The sequence below is a fragment of the Xenopus laevis genome, chromosome 2L (assembly GCF_017654675.1).
Source record: "Xenopus laevis strain J_2021 chromosome 2L, Xenopus_laevis_v10.1, whole genome shotgun sequence".
Classification (NCBI taxonomy): Eukaryota; Metazoa; Chordata; class Amphibia; order Anura; family Pipidae; genus Xenopus; species Xenopus laevis.
The window spans coordinates 59336149-59355525 of record NC_054373.1 but is presented as its reverse complement, the minus strand read 5'-3'; the positions used below and the strand labels follow the sequence as shown (position 1 = coordinate 59355525).

The window sequence follows — 19377 nt, the reverse complement described above, 5'->3', positions numbered from 1 at the left end:
TTTGCGATAAAATAGGATTTTGAATAATTTTTTTTGGGTGACGGGTCCCCTTTTATATACAGGCGTATAGCAACTTGCTTTGTTATTTTGTAACTTCCATCTTTCAGTGTCTGCTTTTATATCTTGAATCTAGAACTGTAACTGGCAGATAATATAATTGAACAATTTTAAGAGGTTGGGACCACATTCAACTGAAAGTAAAACAAGGGTAGTGTACTTCAAGGCAGGGTATTTTTAAATAAATTCAGCTTTCTAGAAATTATGCAAAATTTGCAAACAGTACTAATTTTTTAGAAGTGTTACTATTTTTGCCATATTTTTAAGAAAGCGTTTAAGCCACCCTAAACAACTTTTGATATTGCCCTAAATGTAAATCCTTTGATGGTACGTTCATATACTGGTGTTGGCAGCCATTAACCTATCATTGTGTTTTTGGAATGTGAGAGGAAGCAAGAATACCTTATGTAAACTAGGAATGTACTGATTCCAGGATGTGTTTGAGATTTGCCTTGCACATTTTGCAGGATTTAAATTTGGTCAAATCCAAAGTGTTTAGCCTAGCTGGATCCAAACCAATAAAGGGACAGTATATATACGCTTTTCAACTTCAGCTCAATGAATAGGGCTTGTGCCAAATATACTTTTTGCCTATTGCTTTCATTAAGTCATGTCTTTTTTTGTTATTTCTGGCACTGAACAAGAGAATGAAACCAGTTTCATTTTAACACTTCCTGTCATTTCCTGGTCTTCCCAATCAGACAAAGAGCTAATAAAACTCTGTGCCAGTCCACTGGTGAATTGCTCAAAGAATGGAACTGGGATTGGTTTGTTGAAAGATCAATAAGGAGATGGACGTTTTAGGGCAGAGACACAATGTGGAAATTTGGGGAGATTAGTCGCCTTCGGGTGACTTATCTCCCTGAACTGCCTTCCCACCAGCTAGAATCCAAATCGCCGGCAGGATGGCACTCGGATCGTTTTGTTTTCCGTCGGCCCGATGTCGCCTCGTGAGGCAACTACGGGCGACTTCGAAAAAGGAAGCGATTCGAGTGCCACCCCGCCGGCAAAATAGGGACAAACCATCCCTCTTTTGTTTAAAGGGTAGGGAATTTTTTAGTAGCTGTATGCACAAAATGTCTCAATGTCTTAAATATATTGATAATGGGTTGAGTGCAGAGGACTCTTGTATTTGTCTTTATGTATTTTGTGGTCACAGCCTCATTGCACCCCCTCCTAATGGTTATAAAAAATTAGTGGTGAGCACAACTTTCCCTTGTTTGGGGAGATTAGTCTCCCGAAGAAGAGGTGATTTGTCAACAGGCGACTAAAATGCCCCGAATCTCCATGTGTGTCTCTGCCCTTAGTGAGAAAAATTTTTCAGCTCTTGATGATTAATCATCAAAATTGATGATTTTTTGTTATAAAATCTTTTTAAATTAGATTTGATAAAGTAGGGTTTCAGTTTAATTTTGGTATTCAATTGTATCCAAAATTTGGGGAATAAGGGCCAGGGCACATGCTGCTATTTCGGGAGATTAGTCGCTCAGCAACAAATCGCTTCTTCATCTGGCAACTAATCTCCCCAAACTGCCTTCCTGCCGACTAGAATGTATATCGCCGGTGGGATGGCATTTGGATCGCTTCGGCTTTTTGAAGTCGAACAAAGTTTCCTCGTGACACGACTTCGGAAATCTGGAAGGCAGTTCGGGGATATTAGTCACCCGACGAAGAGGAGATTTGCCACTGAGTGACTAATCTCCCCGAATCCTAGCGTGTCACTTCCCTAAATTTATCCCTACGGCCAATCCATACAGAATGCTCCCTGGTCAGAGTGCATTCCAGCAGAGTAGAGTTCACAGATAGATGAATTACCTCCTCCTTATAAGGCAATAGAAAAGCAGCCATTCCATACTTGATTAGAAAATTTACGGTCTCCTTTTGTCCTATGTATGTTTTGAGGAAAGTGTTTTCTTGACATATTTAAAAAGAAAAATATTTGTCCTCCTAGCAACTGTTGACGGGCAAAAAATTCTGGGAGACTGATGATTCAAACAAGGATGGACCAAAAGGCATTTTTCTTGGGGACCAGTGGCGTGAGAGCACATGGGGGGCTTCAGGTGAGTAAACATTTCCAACTCTTGAAGTGGAAAAAGGTAGGCAGCACATATGTAATTCATCCTGCATTGGGAGATAAATACCAGTTGCCAAGTTTGTAAATATAATCATTTGGAAAAGGTTGAAAAAAAAAAAAAAAAACTAGGATTTTTTTGTCACAGATCATTCAGTCTCCCAACCCATTATGGTGCAGCGGAGGCCTGGCCAAGGGTTTCATGTCAGCAGTGAGGTGAACTCTGTTCTAAGTCCTCGATCTGAGAGTGGTGGATTGGGTGTCAGCATGGTGGAATATGTGCTCAGCTCCTCACCTGGAGACTCTTGTCTGCGAAAAGGAGCATTTGTAAGTGCCACACATTGTTTGTATGTAAACAGTTGTATTGTTTACTCATTAAAGGAATACTGTCATGAGAGAAAAAAAATTCAAAACACATCAGTTAATCGGTTAATAGTGCAGAATTATGCACTGAAATCTGTTTTTCAAAAGAGCAAACAGATTTTTTACATTTAATTTTGAAATCTGACATGGGGCTAGACATATTGTCAGTTTCCCAGTTTTATCAGAGCACAAGTCATGTGACTTGTGCTCTGATAAACTTCAGTCACTCTTTACTGCTGTACTGCAAATTGGAGTGATATTTCCCCCCAGCAGCCTAACAGAACAATGGGAAGGTAACCACATAGCAACTGCCTAACACAAGATAACAGCTCCCTGGTAGATCAAAGAAGAGACTCAATAGTAAAAATCCAGGTCCCACTGGGACACATTCAGTTACATTGTGTAGGAGAAACAATAGCCTGCCAGAAAGCAGTTCCATCCTAATGTCCTGGCTCTTTCTGAAACCACATGACCAGGCAAAATGACTTGAGATGGCTGCCTACACACCAATATTATAACTAAAAAATACACTTGCTGGTTCAGGAATGAAATTTTATATTGTAGAGTGAATTATTTGCAGTGTAATTTAGAAATAAAAATACATCACAAAAATCATGACAGAATCCCTTTAAATGTTTATCTGCCAGATGCAGGTAGCTTTGGAAGCCTTCTATATCAGGCAAAAATCTATTTGATTTTGGCTATTTTGATACATTCTGAAATATATACCTTCTTTATAGATCGGTTTTCATAGATTTTATTTGCATAGGTTATTTTGCACAAAGAGCCTAATGTATATGCCTATTTGTATAAATATCTTTGCTTCCATGATTACTCTGATAAGGTGCCTGCAGTCAGCACTCACTGCCACTGGATCTACAGATACTTTTAATTTTAAGAACATAGCCAATGCACTTTCACATGTAGAAAATTATAAGAGCTGATCCTAGAAGACTTTTGAAGACTCCACAGATATAGAGGGACAGTTGCTCCTTATGCGCATGCATATACCTGTACAAGGTTGCCAACACGGAGAGTGATTTCTCAGTGTGGGGGGCAGAGTGCTTACTGGACTGCTCCTGGGAAAGATGAAAGGGTTGAAAGCTAAAATTAATGTTGAATTTTATAGAAATTAAAAAGAAACTTAAAAAGTTTCTTATTTCTGGTGTACTCTTTGAATGCAAACAGAACTATGCTTTAAATATTTGAAGGGATACTATGCTATTCAAGCATGTTCAATGGTAATATTTATGCAAGAAAAGTAGGCTTTTCAAATGGAATTCAAATGGCTTTGTTTTCAGGGTCCACGAGACACGGAGGGAGATGAAAATGAGAAGGTAGACAAAAAAAATAAAGGTGTTTATGAAGGGGATAAATTAGGAGACCTAAAAGAGGAAGCAGACAGTATGGATAAATCCAATGGCTTACCAGTCCAAAATGGGATTGATGGAGATGTAAAGGATTTCAGGTAAAAAAGACTAAAATAAATACTAATGGAACTAATAATTTGTTGGATCTCCTTAAAATCCCCCTTTACTTGTATCACCACCTTCCAGCCGTACACCAGGAAACTGTCAAGCCTCAGCTAATGAAGTAGACCTCCTTGGGCCCAACCAAAATGGCTCAGAAGGGCTTGGCCAGTTGACTAATAATGGTGCCAAGCCAGTAGAGGATTTCGGTGGCATTGAGTCTCAGAGTGTTCAGTTAGATCCCATGGAGCATGTTGGCATGGAACCACTGCAGTTTGACTACCAGGGCAACCAAGTACCAGTGGATTCAGGAACTGCCACTGTGGGCCTATTTGACTACAACTCGCAGCAGCAGGTAATCTTATTGTGGCCAAGTTTGTTATGAAAAACCAAAGAATCTTAGTCTTTGCAACAAAAAATTGATCAAACTCTTCCTCCTACAGTTGTTCCAGAGACCAAATGCTCTGGCAGTTCAGCAGCTGACAGCTGCACAACAGCAACAGTACGCACTTGCAGCAGCGCATCAGCCGCACATAGGTAAAACATCCTGAATCTTTTATCTGTAAACTTTTTTTTTCTAAATGATATACTTGTATTTGCCAATGGGTATGCACAGACTGTGCTTTGTGACACTGACATATACAGATATGTGTAAGAGTTGTAATTTTTATTATTCTAAAGTCTTTGTTGCTTTGTAAATGTGCAAGTTTAGTTTTTCTTTTATAAATATAAAAATTGCCAGGGAAGTTTAGAGCTCATGAAAACTGTTTTCATCAATCAACCGAGTGACCTAATGATGATCCTTTAGCAATTTGGGTTGTTAGTGCTACCTTAGAAATAACTCTGTCACACAAGGAATCAAAGCATGGTAACAAGCGCTTTGCGTTACCCTTGTACTGAAGTCTGCTTTCACTGACAGGTATGTTTTCAGCAGGTTTAGCTCCCGCTGCCTTTGTTCCAAATCCCTACATCATAAGTGCAGCACCTCCTGGAACAGACCCCTATGCAGCAGGGCTGGCAGCTGCAGCAACACTCGGTAAGTAATCTACCTTGTCATCTTTAACCTTTTGCTATTCCTGTGCTATTTGTATGTGGTTTGTGTGGTGCACCTAGTGCCTTATGGAATTTTAATAGTTGATGCTGTTACTTAGTATGTATGTCTGTTTTCAAAAGTGTATATTTAATAGCATAGGTGCTCTGTATGTGTGTTTTATGTGGTTTGTCTGGTGCTACTAGTGCCTTGTGGAATTTTAATAGTTGATGCTGTTACTTAGTATGCATGCTTGTTTTCAAAAGTGTATATTTAATAGCATAGGTGCTCTGGCAAACTAAATGGCTTCTAGTAGCTCATGTTTGTGTTTAGGTAGTAATGGTCAGATAGCAACCGTATTGTTTAACTAATAATATATACAACAACATTTGCTAGTAACAACCAATCAGCAATTTGTTTTGAACAGTCTACTGCCAGTTAAAAAATATGAAAGCAAAGATTGGTTTCTATGTGAAACTGAATGTGTGCAATTTAGTAAAATACCCCATGGACTGAATACTTAATATTTAATCTAAGAGACTTTGTCTGTTAGTTGGAATCTCTGGCTTAAAGGAATTGTTCAGTGTAAAAATAAAACTGGGTAAATAGGCTGTGCAAAATAAAAAATGTTTCTAATATAGTAAGTTAGGCAAAAATGTAATGTATAAAGGCTGGAGTGACTGGATGTCTAATATAATAGTCAGAACACTACTTCCTGCTTTTCAGCTCTCTTGGTTTACACCGACTGGTTACCAGGCAGTAACCAATCAGAGACTTGAGGGGGGGCACATGGGTCATATCTGTTGCTTTTGAATCTGAGCTGAATGCTGAGAATCAGTTGCAAACTCACTGAACAGATGTGTACCATGTGGCTCCCCTTCAAGTCGCTGAGTTATACAGCTGAAAAGCAGGAAGTAGTGTTCTAGCTATTATATTAGATATCCAGTCACTCCAGCCTTTATACATTACATTTTTGACTAACTAACTATATAAGAAACATTTTTTGCACAGCCTATCTATTTACACAGTTTTTATTTTCACACTAAACTGTTCCTTTAAGCCTTTTGGCCATGTGATAACATATTGTCAAATCGGCTGATCCTTATGTATGTCCATATAGCATTGTTCTGAAATGTTGTAAATTAGCCTGATCATATTGTAAATTAGCCTGATCATATTGCTGCTTGAACTTGACCAGTTGCAGAAGTTGTTCATCTCCCTTGTCATTTATTCATAGGTCCAGCTGTTGTCCCTCATCAGTACTATGGAGTGACGCCATGGGGGGTGTATCCAGCCAACCTATTTCAGCAGCAAGCAGCAGCTGCTGCAGCAGCAAGCAACTCTGCTTCGCAGCAGAACAATCCACAGAATCAGCAGGGCCAACAACAGGTGAGCATACTGTGTTATAATATTGACTTGATGGTTCTGTGTCTTTTCTGCACCTATGCAATATGAGTTCCCAGTATGCTTTACATGCTGGATAATAATCCAGCACGTATAGGGTTGCATTGATGACTTCCTTGACCATATATAAAATATCAATTGGGAGATTTAGAAAATCTGCAGATTAGGCCCTGTTTTGTCAAGTATGCAATTTCTCCTAAAGCAATTGCAAGAGGCACCTATTTGGCCAAATTATGCAAAATCAGATTGTTTTGTGATTTATCCCCATTATACCAAATGTATTGACATATTTATTTGTGTCTTTTTTTGTTAATTTTTATTGGACATAAAACTGACTAAAATCCCTCTTATTACAAATGTAAAGTAAAACATTAAAAATTACTGTGCTGCTTTTGCTTCTTCTGCTGTCCAATGAGAGCAGGACTAAATGCCACAAAGCCATAACAAGCCAGGTATCACATTTAGGATGTGTATCTGGAAGGAGTCAGTCAAAGTTCCTTAGGTGTACTGTAAGTGCTGTGGTACACTGGGCAGTGGACTGGAGGCAGCTTATTTTGGTTTACATAGTAATTGCCTGGACCCTGCAAAAACACTCATGTGTCAGGCATTCAGTGTTCAGAAACATGTCGGTGAGTTTTTCCAAGCAGTAATTGTCTGTCGCTCAATTGCACTGGCAGGGTCCAGGTAATTATCATACCTTTCAGTTAAGGGGAAATTCCCAGGACTTCTTGTTACAGTTGAGTTGGAAGATGCATAGCCTGGTGCCCTATGTGCCTTAAATGTTCTGGAGTGGACTGCTATATTATTGAGGTTTCCTAGTTGGTCTGAGATACTGTAAGATGGAAGGGGTTTAATGATGATATTTTTTTAATATGTGTGGTATTTAGACTAAACTGCAACTCAGATACTGAGGGTAGGATGCTAATGACCTAGAGATTTGTATTGGATTTTATTTTTGCCTTTACGTCCCCTTTACTGTTTCCAACTCCAGCTGCAGGGACAAAGATCATGGAGCCAGATTTAAACAGATAAACTGGGATTCTATTTGGAGGATTATTTTGCAACAGCCACTGGTTCTGCAGAATTGAAGAAAGTTTGTATTAAACAATACAAAAACGATAAAATCCACATTAGATTACATGACAAAACAGGACCAAGTGCAGTCTGCATATTCTGATAATTAATCAGTCTTGCTGTATCGGCTTCTGGCAGATATTATTTGTGCTGTTTTGATCATTTATGACGATCCCTAAGCTTAGCCTCCCAACTGAAGCTCAGAGCACATTGAGCATGTGCATAGTCTTGGTCATGCAAAGTTACAAGATGGTGACCCCCTGTGGCCAACTTTCAAAGCATAAATCATTTGTTTTATTAGGCTTCTGGTGCAGTGAGTTCATGTTTGTTTAGTATACAAAATACAGCATTTCTAGCCTTATTCTATTTGACATTACTTCCCATTTAATCTTAAAAATTTGAATTGAATAATGGCTTCAATTTAAATAAATGCCCATTGATTGCTTCATGAACTTGCTAGGTTTTAGATGGCATATTTTTTTCACTCAAGAATTAAATTGATCTAAAGATCAATTTCAAACTCACTGAACAGTTATGTCCCATGTGCCCCATCCACTTAAAGTAGTCTACTAAAGGTGGCCATACACAGGCATACATGGAGGCTTCTGACAGGTCTCCCTGATTGATATCTGGCCAAGATATTGATCAGAGAGGTTTGATTTTTCTGGCGATCAAGGACCGCATCAGCTAGTTGATGCTTTTTATTGTAATTTGATAATTTGGCCCTATGGCTGAACGTTTGGATTAACCCAATATCACCCTGCCAGTGGAGGGCATATAGGGGAAAGATCCACTTGTTTGGTGACCTCGACAAACGAGCAGATCTTAGCGTGTATGGCCACCTTAACTCAGAGTTAGAGAGCTGCAAAGCAGTAGGTTGAGTTCTGTTCTGTTACGTTAAGTTAGACATACAATTACTGCACCCTTTATACGTTACTGGCTAACTTGTATTAGAAACATTTTTATTTTGCACAGCCTATCCATTTACCCAGTTTTTATTTTTACACTGGACTGCTCTAGATATTTTTTAAAGGTGGTTTGCAATCCCTTCCTTTTATTTGTGGTCCTTGACGGCTGCTTCTGATGTAATTTGTCCTACTGATTATTTGAATTTGGCATGCCTGGTACAGATTCATCCTTTGCTTTTTGCTTCATAGGTGCTACGTGCAGGGGGCAACCAGAGACCCTTAACGCCCAACCAAAATCAGCAAGGGCAAAATACTGACCAGCTGGTGGCAGCAGCTGCAGTGAATTCTGCACTTGCCTTTGGACAAGGACTAGCTGCAGGGATGCCAGGTAGGTACACTGTACAACCCCATATATTATTATTATTGGATTTTCTTGATTCTTTGAAAGAAGAGATTTTTCCATTGTATGGCAATATAATCAGCCTCTATTTTGTTGTAATTTCAGGATACCCTATGCTTGCACCTGCTGCTTACTATGATCAAACAGGTGCCCTAGTTGTGAATACTGGAGCCAGGAATGGTCTGGGTGGACCTGTTCGTCTAGTGGCACCAGCACCTGTTATCATCAGCCAATCGGCAGCCCAAGCAGGTACACCTTTGCATCAAATCTTCATTTAAGAATATTTAAAGGGATACTGTCATGGGAAAACATGTATTTTTCAAAACACATCAGTTAATAGTGCTGCTCCTGCAGAATTCTGCACTGAAATCCATTTCTCAAAAGAGCAAACAGATTTTTTTTACATTTAATTTTAAAATCTGACACGGACTAGACCGATTCAGTTTCCCAGCTGCCCCAGTCATGTAAATGTGCTCTGATAAACCAGTCTTCACTGCAGTACTGCAAATTGGAGTGATATCACCCCCCCCCCCCCAGGACTAACAACAGAACAATGGGAAGGTAACCAGATAAAAGCTCTCTAACACAACATAACAGCTCCTGACACAAGATAACAGCTCCCTGGTAGATCTAAGGGCAGAGATACACGCTGTGATTTCGGGAGATAAGTCGCCCAGCAACAAATAGTTTTTTCTTCGGGCGACTAATCTCCCCCTGAACTGCCTGAACGGCTAGAATGAAAAAAGCTGGCGGGAATGGCACTCGAATTGCTTTGGCTTTCCAAAGTCGCACAAAGTTTCCTCGTGAGGCAGTCTCATTAAGTTACATTGAGTAGGAGAAACAACTGTCTGCCAGAAAGCAGTTCCATCCTAAAGTGCTGGCTCTTTCTGAAACCACATGACCAAACAAAATGACCTGAGATGGCTGCCTACACACCAATATTATAAGTTAATAAAAAAACACTTGCTGGTTCAGGAATGAAATTTTATATTGTAGAATGAATTATTTGCAGTGTAAACAGTGTAAGCTTGCAATAAAAACGACACCATAAAAATCATGACAGAATCCCTTTAAAAGAAAAGAAAATGCACCAAATTAATTTTGCTGATTGATTACAATTTGGAGATTAAGTTTTTAATTTGTTTTCCTTTTCTAGCTGTTGCAGCTGCTGCTGCCTCTGCAAATGGTCCAGCAGGTACTGCTAATGGACCATTTCGGCAGTTAAACTCTCAGCAGCCACAGGGCCAGCCTCAGCCACAGGGCAACCAGAATCTGGCGTCCAGCTCCTTCTATGGCAACAGCTCCCTGAACAGTAACTCACAGAGCAGCTCCTTGTTCTCACAGAGCTCTGGTCAGCCTGGGAACAATTCTTTGGGATTTGGCAGCAGTGGTTCTTTAGGAGCCACGCTGAGTTCAGCTCTTGGTGGATTTGGGACTGCAGGTAAGATTGTGCCTGATGTAGATTAAAAGAGAATAAATCATATAAACATCATGTTTTATGGGCAAGTCAAACTTCCTGAGAGCATTATATCACTTTATATAACAATAAATACATTGCACTCTTGAATACATATTTGTCATAATAAATCATTTCCATTTTGCTGAAATTGCACAGACCTTTGGAGGATTATGGTACACTAATGGTAACAATGTATAAATAAATAGATACAATAAACAAGCAAACAACCTATAAAGTGAGTACCTAATGGTAGAAGAAATACAGATGAATTGTATTTATTTATTGGTCACTAGCTTATTTATTGGTCACTAGCTGCTCACCGACATACTCCACCCCACACCAAATGGTGACATATACAAAACATATACGGTACATCATTTTTTAAAATGTGACCTTGAAAAACAAAATCCAGATATAACTTTTTTTTGAAACTCAGCCTTAAAAAGTTAATTTTGGCTCATATGAGTTAAAATAAAAATGACTTTTTTTGAATGTAATTGCTATTCTTGTAGGGAAATTGCCTACTGCCGGTGTCCAGTAAGGGGAAAGCCCCATTTTTCATGCTGGCAAGTAAGGGGGATAGATGAGTGATATCATTTAGGATACATTTTTACTTGGGAAGTACTGGGGCATACATTTCCAGTAAGTGTATTTATTTAATAGAAGCAGCCATTATGTTATATAAAGTCATATAGAAAGAAAAGCAGTGAAAGTAGTAAAACTTTGTCCCTAAAATTGGTTATTTTGTCCCATTATTTGCTGTTACTCTCGGCACTTTTAATTGCACAACTCGGTAGCTCTGCCAGCATCAACTTCTTTCAGCCATAGATTGAGCAAATTGTTGTTTAATCACAGCTGGAGGAGGAGCAGCTGCTGATGTGCTATTGAGACAAGCCATTTATGAATAACTATTTCCAGGAATTGGTGCAGGCAGTTCTCATTTTGTAACAGCTCAGAGACCACCTGCTGACATGGTGGTGTATCCTTTTTTTACCATTATCCAGTCATATTCGAATGTGGCCCGCTAGCTGCTTTCTTTAACTTACCTCCAAGCAAAGCTGCATGTACGTCTTATGTAACATCAGAGGAAACTGATATGGACGGCTGTTGTTGCTGGCAGCAGGTGGCTTCACCATAGAATACAAGGCCTACTGCTTTAAAGGAGAACTAAACCCTTAAAATCAATATGGCTAAAAATGCTATATTTTATATACTGAACGTATTGCACCAGGCTAACATTTCAGCTTCTCAATAACAGCAATGATCAAGGACTTCAAACTTGTCACAGAGAGCCACCATCCTCACTTGCTCAGTAGGCTCTGAGCAGCTGTTGAACTTAGGGGCTGTTGCCAATTATGAAGCAGAAAATGGCCTGTAATGTAACCTGATGCTACAGGGCTGATTATTAAATTCTGATGCTAGTTGCACTGGTCTCTCTGCTGTTGCTGACATTTATATTCTGTGTACTGTATATTGTGTCAGTCCCTAAGTTCAGTAAGTGACAGCAGCACAGAGCATGTGCGGTGAATCTGCAAAAAAGAAGATGGGAACAATAGGGGCGTCTTTCGAGGCACAGATCTTCCCTGCTAAAGGGCTGTGGTTTCCACTTGGGCTGGTACAGAAGCTCAAAACATAATGTACAATATTTCTGCCTAATTCTTTTGCTAAGCTTTAGTTCTTTAATGGAGACTATTATTCCCAGCAATTTTACACATCATCTGCTGTGTATAAGACCTTATAATCAATAATGGGGACAAAGCAAAACGTTTTTGGGAAAGATGCAGCATCACTGATCACCATGAGCTGAACATTCTGACCATTTTTTTGCAATTAGGGGAAATACAATACTAGGAGATGAGGCTGGTACAATGTCTTCTTTAAAGGAAAACTTTACCCCCCAAAATGAATGTTTAAGCAACAGTTTATATCATATTAAGTGGCAAACTGGAATATATATTTAATTATTGTGCTTTTACATCTCTTATCCTTGAACCAACAATAGATTATTTCTGAAAGATGCTGTGATTTGAGCATGCTTTTTTCTTCTCTCCATAGTTGCGAATTCCAACGCTAACAGTGGTTCTCGTCGTGACTCTCTGACTGGCAGCAGTGATATCTACAAGAGAACTTCTAGCAACCTGACACCCATAGGTCATAGCTTTTACAATGGATTGGGCTTTTCATCTTCTCCAGGACCTGTGGGAATGCCACTTCCCAGTCAGGGTCCCAGTCACTCCCAAACACCTCCTCCATCCCTGTCTTCGCATGGGTCCTCCACCAGCCTCAACCTTGGTAAGTAACAGAAACTTCTGAAATAGTGCCTCTATTGTACGCAGTACTACTACAAACTGTATCACATTCTCTTCAAAAAACAGCAAACTACTATGAATGCAGTCTGCAACATCATGTTGAACATAAAATAAACTTCACAATAAGCTGTTGTAAAAATTACTGGATAAGCCAGGATCTGTGGAGAAGTAGGCAAAATTATTTAGTGCTGGACTTATTTTGTAAATCCCAAATTGGTCAGCGATAGCATAAAGTGGCATGACATATTATAACACCTTTGAGTGGGATGAGACTTCAAACAAAATAAACAGCCAATTGTTAATGTGTTGTTGTTTATTTAATGTGTTTCAAAAAGCTTTCCTAAATGCATGCAGAACATTAAAGGGGAACTATCACGAAATTGAAAATTTAATTTAAGCTTTATCATACCGAAGAAACTTTCTAAATATAATCAACTAATCTCTGTATTTCTGAAATTATCAAGTTCATCTTCACTATCCCTCTCTCAGCGTCTGTTTCTCTTCATTCTGTCTTAATGCAGAAGTTGGGTGTCAGATATTCATTGACAGTTAGATCCAATATATCTTATAGGGGGGCTTCCTTTCCTAGCAGATTAATTAGATCTTATTCAAATAACTGATTCCAGTACAAACAAAATCTAACCAAACAACTGCCTTTTGCACAAATTCTGCATGTAGAGAGACAGGATTTCTGGTGATTTTAATAGTGAGCGCTAATACATCTTCTAGGCAAAAGGAACCCCTTATAAGATATTAGATCTAACTGTCTGAGTATCTGACACCCAACTGCTGCATGAAGACAGAATGAAGAGAAACAGATGCTGAAAGAGGGATAGTGAAGATGAACAATACAGAATTTTTAACTTGTATTTAGAAAGTTTCTTATTTCAGTATGCTGAAGCTAATATTAAATTTTCGTGAAATTGAAGCTAATATAAAATTTTAATTTTCGTGAAATTTGTGTAAGAAATGTCAAGCACTATGAGTTTATACACCATAGAGCTTACATTATAAATTTGGTGGTGGGGTATACCGAAATGTTGATATGCTTAAGAAGTTTACGTTAAGATCAAAACCCAGGTTTGGAGTTTTTTTTCTTATGTGGGGTTTTTTAATTGGCTATAATGTATTCTTTAATTCGAAAGCATAAGTTGTACATTTTCACTTTAGGAGGTTTGACGAATGGCAGTGGGCGATATATCTCTGCTGCACCAGGAGCAGAAGCAAAGTACCGAAGTGCCAGCAGTGCATCTAGCTTGTTCAGCCCAAGCAGCACTCTCTTCCCATCCTCCCGCTTGCGCTATGGAATGTCAGATGTCATGCCCTCTGGACGGAGTAGACTACTTGAAGATTTCAGGAACAACCGCTACCCAAATTTGCAGTTACGAGAAATCGCTGGCCACATCATGGAGTTTTCCCAGGACCAGCATGGATCAAGGTATTTTAAGTAGACTCCTGGCAGTCTCTTGTCTCTTAAGAGTTTTGCACATGGTAAAATTATCATAATTACGACATCTTCTCACATAAGCAGCCTTTTTTATTCTTTGTTTAGTGAAGTTTGACAATACTTAATCTCCAAATAAAACAGGTTTCTGGCATTTGGCATAGAGAAGTCTTAGAGGTAATAAAAAATAACTTGGGTTCAGAATCTATGTCCTCTGCTCGTTGTAATCATCTTTGTGTGTTTGTGGACATTTATTTATGTCTCAGAAAAGAAAAGTGCATTGTATTTTACTGTATTTTTTAAATTATTGGACTCTTATTGCGTTTAGGATCTGCTTGTTGTTATCCAGTGTTTGCCAGACGAGCTTGATAAAAAAGCAGTTATTTCCCCTAATATGCCAACATAAGGTGGGCGATATCCGCTTAATCAGATCCTAGAAATAGGAACTGTCTGAGCAAAGGACCACATCAACTAGCAGATGCAGTCCTCGATCAGACTGGAAAATCAAGCCTGCCCAGTCGATATCTAGCTGATTTTTAGTGTGGTGGAGTGGCATAGAGCAGCATAATGTAAAAATACATTTTGTCTCCTGCAGGTTTATTCAGCTGAAGCTGGAGCGAGCTACACCTGCCGAGAGGCAATTGGTGTTCAATGAGATCCTTCAAGCAGCTTACCAACTTATGGTGGATGTATTTGGGAATTATGTCATACAGAAATTTTTTGAGGTTGGCAAATGTCCCCTTCTTTTCTTAGTCAGTGTTATGTTTGATGCTACAACACCTCAGGATATTAATAATATATCAAGTGGGTGAATACTTATTTTTTTTTTTTTAAAGTTAAATTTTTTTTATTGATTTTACAAAACCAAAACAAACACAAAACAACGTCATTAAAGTGTTTTGCAATTCTGCATGTAAGTGATGTCAGGTCAATCTTAGGCTTTAAGTAACTGGATAGTTCGGTTATCATTGTTCAAATAATCATAGGTAGCATTATATAGCAGCTCACACCAATTTTAAAGGGACCTGTTATTCATCTAGGGGGTCTTGGTTGCACCAATCCCCCAAATCTAGTCAAACTTATCGTGCGCTCCTCTTGTTTCATAAGTTAATTTTACTAGGGGAAGAGCCCCATCCACTAGCTGTCTCCAGAAAGCCACGGAAGGGTGGGGTGAATACTTTTACATGGAAATCATACTTCTAAATAGAACCTAATGGAGGGACAGCAGCACCAGGGTTGTAAAATTTGCAGAATAGGGCCCACATCTCATATATGTAATATGTGAGACTGAAAGCAAGGAATAATAATGAGCAGAGATACCCTCAATATTTATTCTGCTTAGCAGGTAGTAATTGAAGGATTGTTTGCAAAGGAGAAGCTTACCGCTGACCGACTGTGCCCAACTAAATACAGAGATTTGCTACTAGTTCTGCAATGGGCTGCCAACTACCAATATAATCTCTAGGTTCTTTAATAATTTTTTTTTTTTTTTTTGTAGTTTGGCAGCCTAGAACAGAAGCTTGCTCTTGCTGAACGTATTCGTGGGCATGTACTTTCGCTGGCACTGCAAATGTATGGATGTCGGGTGATACAGAAGGCACTGGAGTTTATTCCCCCTGATCAGCAGGTTATTGTAAGTGTACTTTTTTCTTTCTCCCGTTGTACATTAGAAGCACGACTGCAGTATAAATAAGCTATGCATGTTGATACATACTGCATGGAGGCATTCTATTACACAAAAAAAACCCTACTGTCTAAACTGTTTCATTTTTATAAATTGGTATTTTCTGCTATGTTGTGTATCCTGTGCTTAACAGCCTCGTAACTACAATAGCAACTGTCTTTGGTTTTGCATTCTTATCCAACTCTTACACTCTTACTGGCAGAATGAAATGGTCAGAGAGTTGGATGGTCACGTCTTGAAGTGTGTAAAGGACCAGAATGGGAATCATGTGGTTCAAAAATGCATTGAGTGTGTACAGCCGCAGTCCCTTCAATTCATTATTGATGCCTTCAAGAGCCAGGTACAATCTAGCATGAAACAATCGGTGTAAAACATTTGTTATTGAGAAGTTAGGAACTTACTAGAGCTCTGAATTATTAATGTAACGAGTAAACAGAACTCGCTGTTGGTTGTACTGATAAGATAAGGGATATGTAGGAACCCAGCAGAACTGGGTCTATTATTCAGAATACTTGGGACCTGATGTTTTATCGATAAGGTGTGTTTTCATAATTTAAGTCCCCATACGTTAAAGCTACTATAAAACATATTAAATGAAGCATATAGGTTTTTACCTCCTGGATTGATCTTTGCTAGATTAGATATGATCAGGTACAAAGAAACAAAATAAAATAATTTGGAAAAAATGAAAATTGTTTGCTTAAAATGCAGTCTGTGGGAAATTGCTTTCCAAATATTAGGTGGTTTCTAGATGAGTAATCCCGTCATTTTACTACCAAGATTTTTTATTTGAGTTTGAAACTTGGATGTTCACCGAATGCTTTCTGTACAGGTGTTTGCACTCTCCACACATCCGTATGGCTGTAGAGTGATCCAGCGAATTTTGGAGCACTGCCTTCCTGAGCAGACACTGCCCATTTTAAAAGAGTTACACCAGCACACGGAGCAACTTGTTCAGGTACCACATTTTTTACCAGTGCAGCTATAAACCACTGTACAGTTTTTACAAATGCTTTAAAATACATATCATGAGAACTAAAGTGTGACATTACCATCATGAGTGATTTGTTTCTAGTTACCTAAAAAAAAAAATTTCTTGAAAAAAGAATTGGCAACTATTACATAGCCAACTTAGCTAAACTGCAGCTTTTTTCATGACACTGAAAAAGTTTAACAGCTTGTCTGCAAAAGAGATGTTACACATGTGGCTCTCAGAGACATTCTATGAGTTGTAGCTCAACAACTGAGTGGTCCAAGTATATTCTTGTCTCCTGTTTTAAGTTTAGTTCTCTTCTGCATTTAGCCTTCTGTCTTGGGAGCTAATTTAAAATGAGTGCAGTCATTTCAATTACCACTCTGGAAATTACTTAATAAACAATTTCAAATGTGTGATTGTCCTCTCAGGATCAGTATGGTAACTACGTTATCCAGCATGTTTTGGAGCATGGTCGACCGGAGGACAAAAGTAAAATTGTTGCGGAGATTCGTGGAAACGTTCTAGTCCTGAGTCAGCACAAATTTGCCAGGTACTTAAGTGTCATTTATATAAAAAAAACTTTTTTATTTTTATCTAGAATGCTACTTTCACCCATACATAGCAAAGTGGTGGCTAAAGCTTAAAGTGATGCTTGCATTCATAATGGTGAAATCAGTTAGGTTTTTGGCTAAAGGTAGCGATTAGCATGTTGCTTCAGTTACAGCATTATTAGTTGCCCTGTGTACATACTGACAAGCGGATGCCATTGACGTGAGTGCTTAAAAGACCACTAGACAGTTGGGAACCCAACCAGTGGAGAAAATGCGACATGGGACATTAGAATTGTCTTTGAATTGAGCTACGGGGCAGTGCTAATTTCCCATCTACCTGCATTTCAGACTTCAAACTCGTTCATGATATGCACAATACATAAAAAGACCTATAAGATGGTAACGGTGATAGTAATCATTATGTAAAGCTTCTGAGGAAGCAGCACTACCTAGCAGCCAATTCAGATTTGTTGAAGGGGAATGTTGCCTTTGTACCCCTTTGTTCTCTTATTTTAGGAATACTATATTGTTTTTTTGACTTAATACAGTGCTTCAGGTGGTACTCCTAAATTGAGGTTCTGGACTAATGTACATGTAATGTACTTGACCAAGATTTATTATGCCCCGAATCCAAAAATACTCCAGCTAAAACCTGTTGAGGTAATGTAGAAGTAAATGGCATAGGTCCCTTGAACCATTTGAAGATGTTTTTAGCCTTCATGATTTTCGTTTTCATTAGTGGTTTTCGCTTGAAAACTTTATCAATTTGAAGTCAACTACTGTCTTCCCCAAAAGCTTGCATTTCCAACCATGTGCAACTTAAGAAATGGGGTAGATCATCCTACAATCTAGTCGATCTTACATATATCATATGCATACTTTTTATTTCTGTCCTTCCCCCCTCATCATAGGTTTGCTTAAAAAAATAAATAAATAAATAAACTGTCGGCTGCTACTGAGCTTAGGCATTTCAGCAGTAAGCAGACCAGAGGGTTGGAGTTTCTTGATAGTGTAAGACAGGCAAGGGGACTATGGGAAGACATATTACATTTCCCCTAATTACTCTGAAGTAATATACGGTACTGACACATTTCTTTGTCAAAATTAACTTTTGCCCTGTGTTGTGTGTAGCCACCCAGACATGCATACACTGTAAGAGCAAGGCCAGACATGGTTTTTTTTTTTAAATAACGTAAATACGACACTGAAACCACACGCGACCGTCAACATGCGTTTTTCAGCACGTAGGTTTCTTTTCCCAACATGCACTTCTCATTGTTCTCGTTCCCCATAATTCCATTGGCTGAAAATAGAAAAGCTATTTAGAAATAGAAAAACTATTTACATGCAAAATGGAGACGGAATGATCAGAACGCAACATAATTACGTCACCGGCCCTAAAACCGTATATACTTCATTTATCGTGCAAGAATTTGGATGCCATACTTAAAATACGCTGCGTAGTTAGGTAAAGTGGTTTCAAACTTGCAGATCCCATAGTCTATCGATTTGGTATTCTTGACATATTGGCGTTTCCGCAAAAAAAAAACGCCAATACTGGCTCTCCCGTCGCGGATTTCAGCTTGCAAGCGCCATGTGAGAATTGCCATAGTGGAAGTGCAGTTTCTGCGTATTTACGCCTGTCAGAGCTTTTTTAAAAATGCAACATAAAAACTCCACGTCTGGCCTTGCCCTTAGGCTATCCTTAGGATGGATATGGTCCACCAAAGTATTTTTATAACCTCTAGCCATAACAGGCCCTAGAGTATGACATTATTTTAATCTAATTCTACCCTTGAACACATTTTGGAAAATGCCATGTTTCATTTGCCTTTCTTAAGGGCCCAGAAAGTACTATATTTTTTATATAGTGCCAACACATTTATGGAAATTGCTTGTACAGGGCTTGCTCATCATTTACACCAGTTCCTGCTTACAGTCTAAGGTTCCTATCACATTCACACACACACACTATGATCAATTTTATCTTGAACATATGTATATTAACTGTTCACCCCTTAGGTGTGTAAAGGGTGCTTATATGTGCAAAGGGTGTTAAATAAATGGTTTGAGCACCATTTCGATGTTGAAGATGTGTACAGCTCCTAAATACATTTGTTCTATGGTCTACTTTCCATTCATATAGGGAGCTTTGTTAGCACCATCAGAAGCATCAAG

General features: G+C 38.7%; 1 protein-coding gene across 4 annotated transcripts in view; it reads left to right on the top strand.

Annotated features, from left to right (window-relative positions):
- Positions 1–19377, top strand: part of pum1.L (pumilio RNA binding family member 1 L homeolog) — a 45902-nt gene that overhangs the window by 23165 nt on the left and 3360 nt on the right. The window contains exons 4-20 of one of the 4 annotated variants that reach the window (XM_018246404.1): positions 2009–2117; positions 2277–2455; positions 3793–3959; positions 4048–4315; positions 4404–4497; positions 4895–4996; positions 6228–6379; positions 8626–8764; positions 8882–9025; positions 9933–10217; positions 12291–12527; positions 13715–13982; positions 14584–14713; positions 15487–15621; positions 15875–16012; positions 16505–16630; positions 17077–17198. In XM_018246404.1, the coding sequence (XP_018101893.1) occupies positions 2009–2117; positions 2277–2455; positions 3793–3959; positions 4048–4315; positions 4404–4497; positions 4895–4996; positions 6228–6379; positions 8626–8764; positions 8882–9025; positions 9933–10217; positions 12291–12527; positions 13715–13982; positions 14584–14713; positions 15487–15621; positions 15875–16012; positions 16505–16630; positions 17077–17198 (2795 nt within the window). Of the gene's footprint in view, positions 1–2008; positions 2118–2276; positions 2456–3792; positions 3960–4047; positions 4316–4403; positions 4498–4879; positions 4997–6227; positions 6380–8625; positions 8765–8881; positions 9026–9932; positions 10218–12290; positions 12528–13714; positions 13983–14583; positions 14714–15486; positions 15622–15874; positions 16013–16504; positions 16631–17076; positions 17199–19377 lie in introns of all 4 variants that reach the window. The other 3 variants (XM_018246403.1, XM_041581918.1, XM_018246401.1) reach the window with 3 other exon arrangements.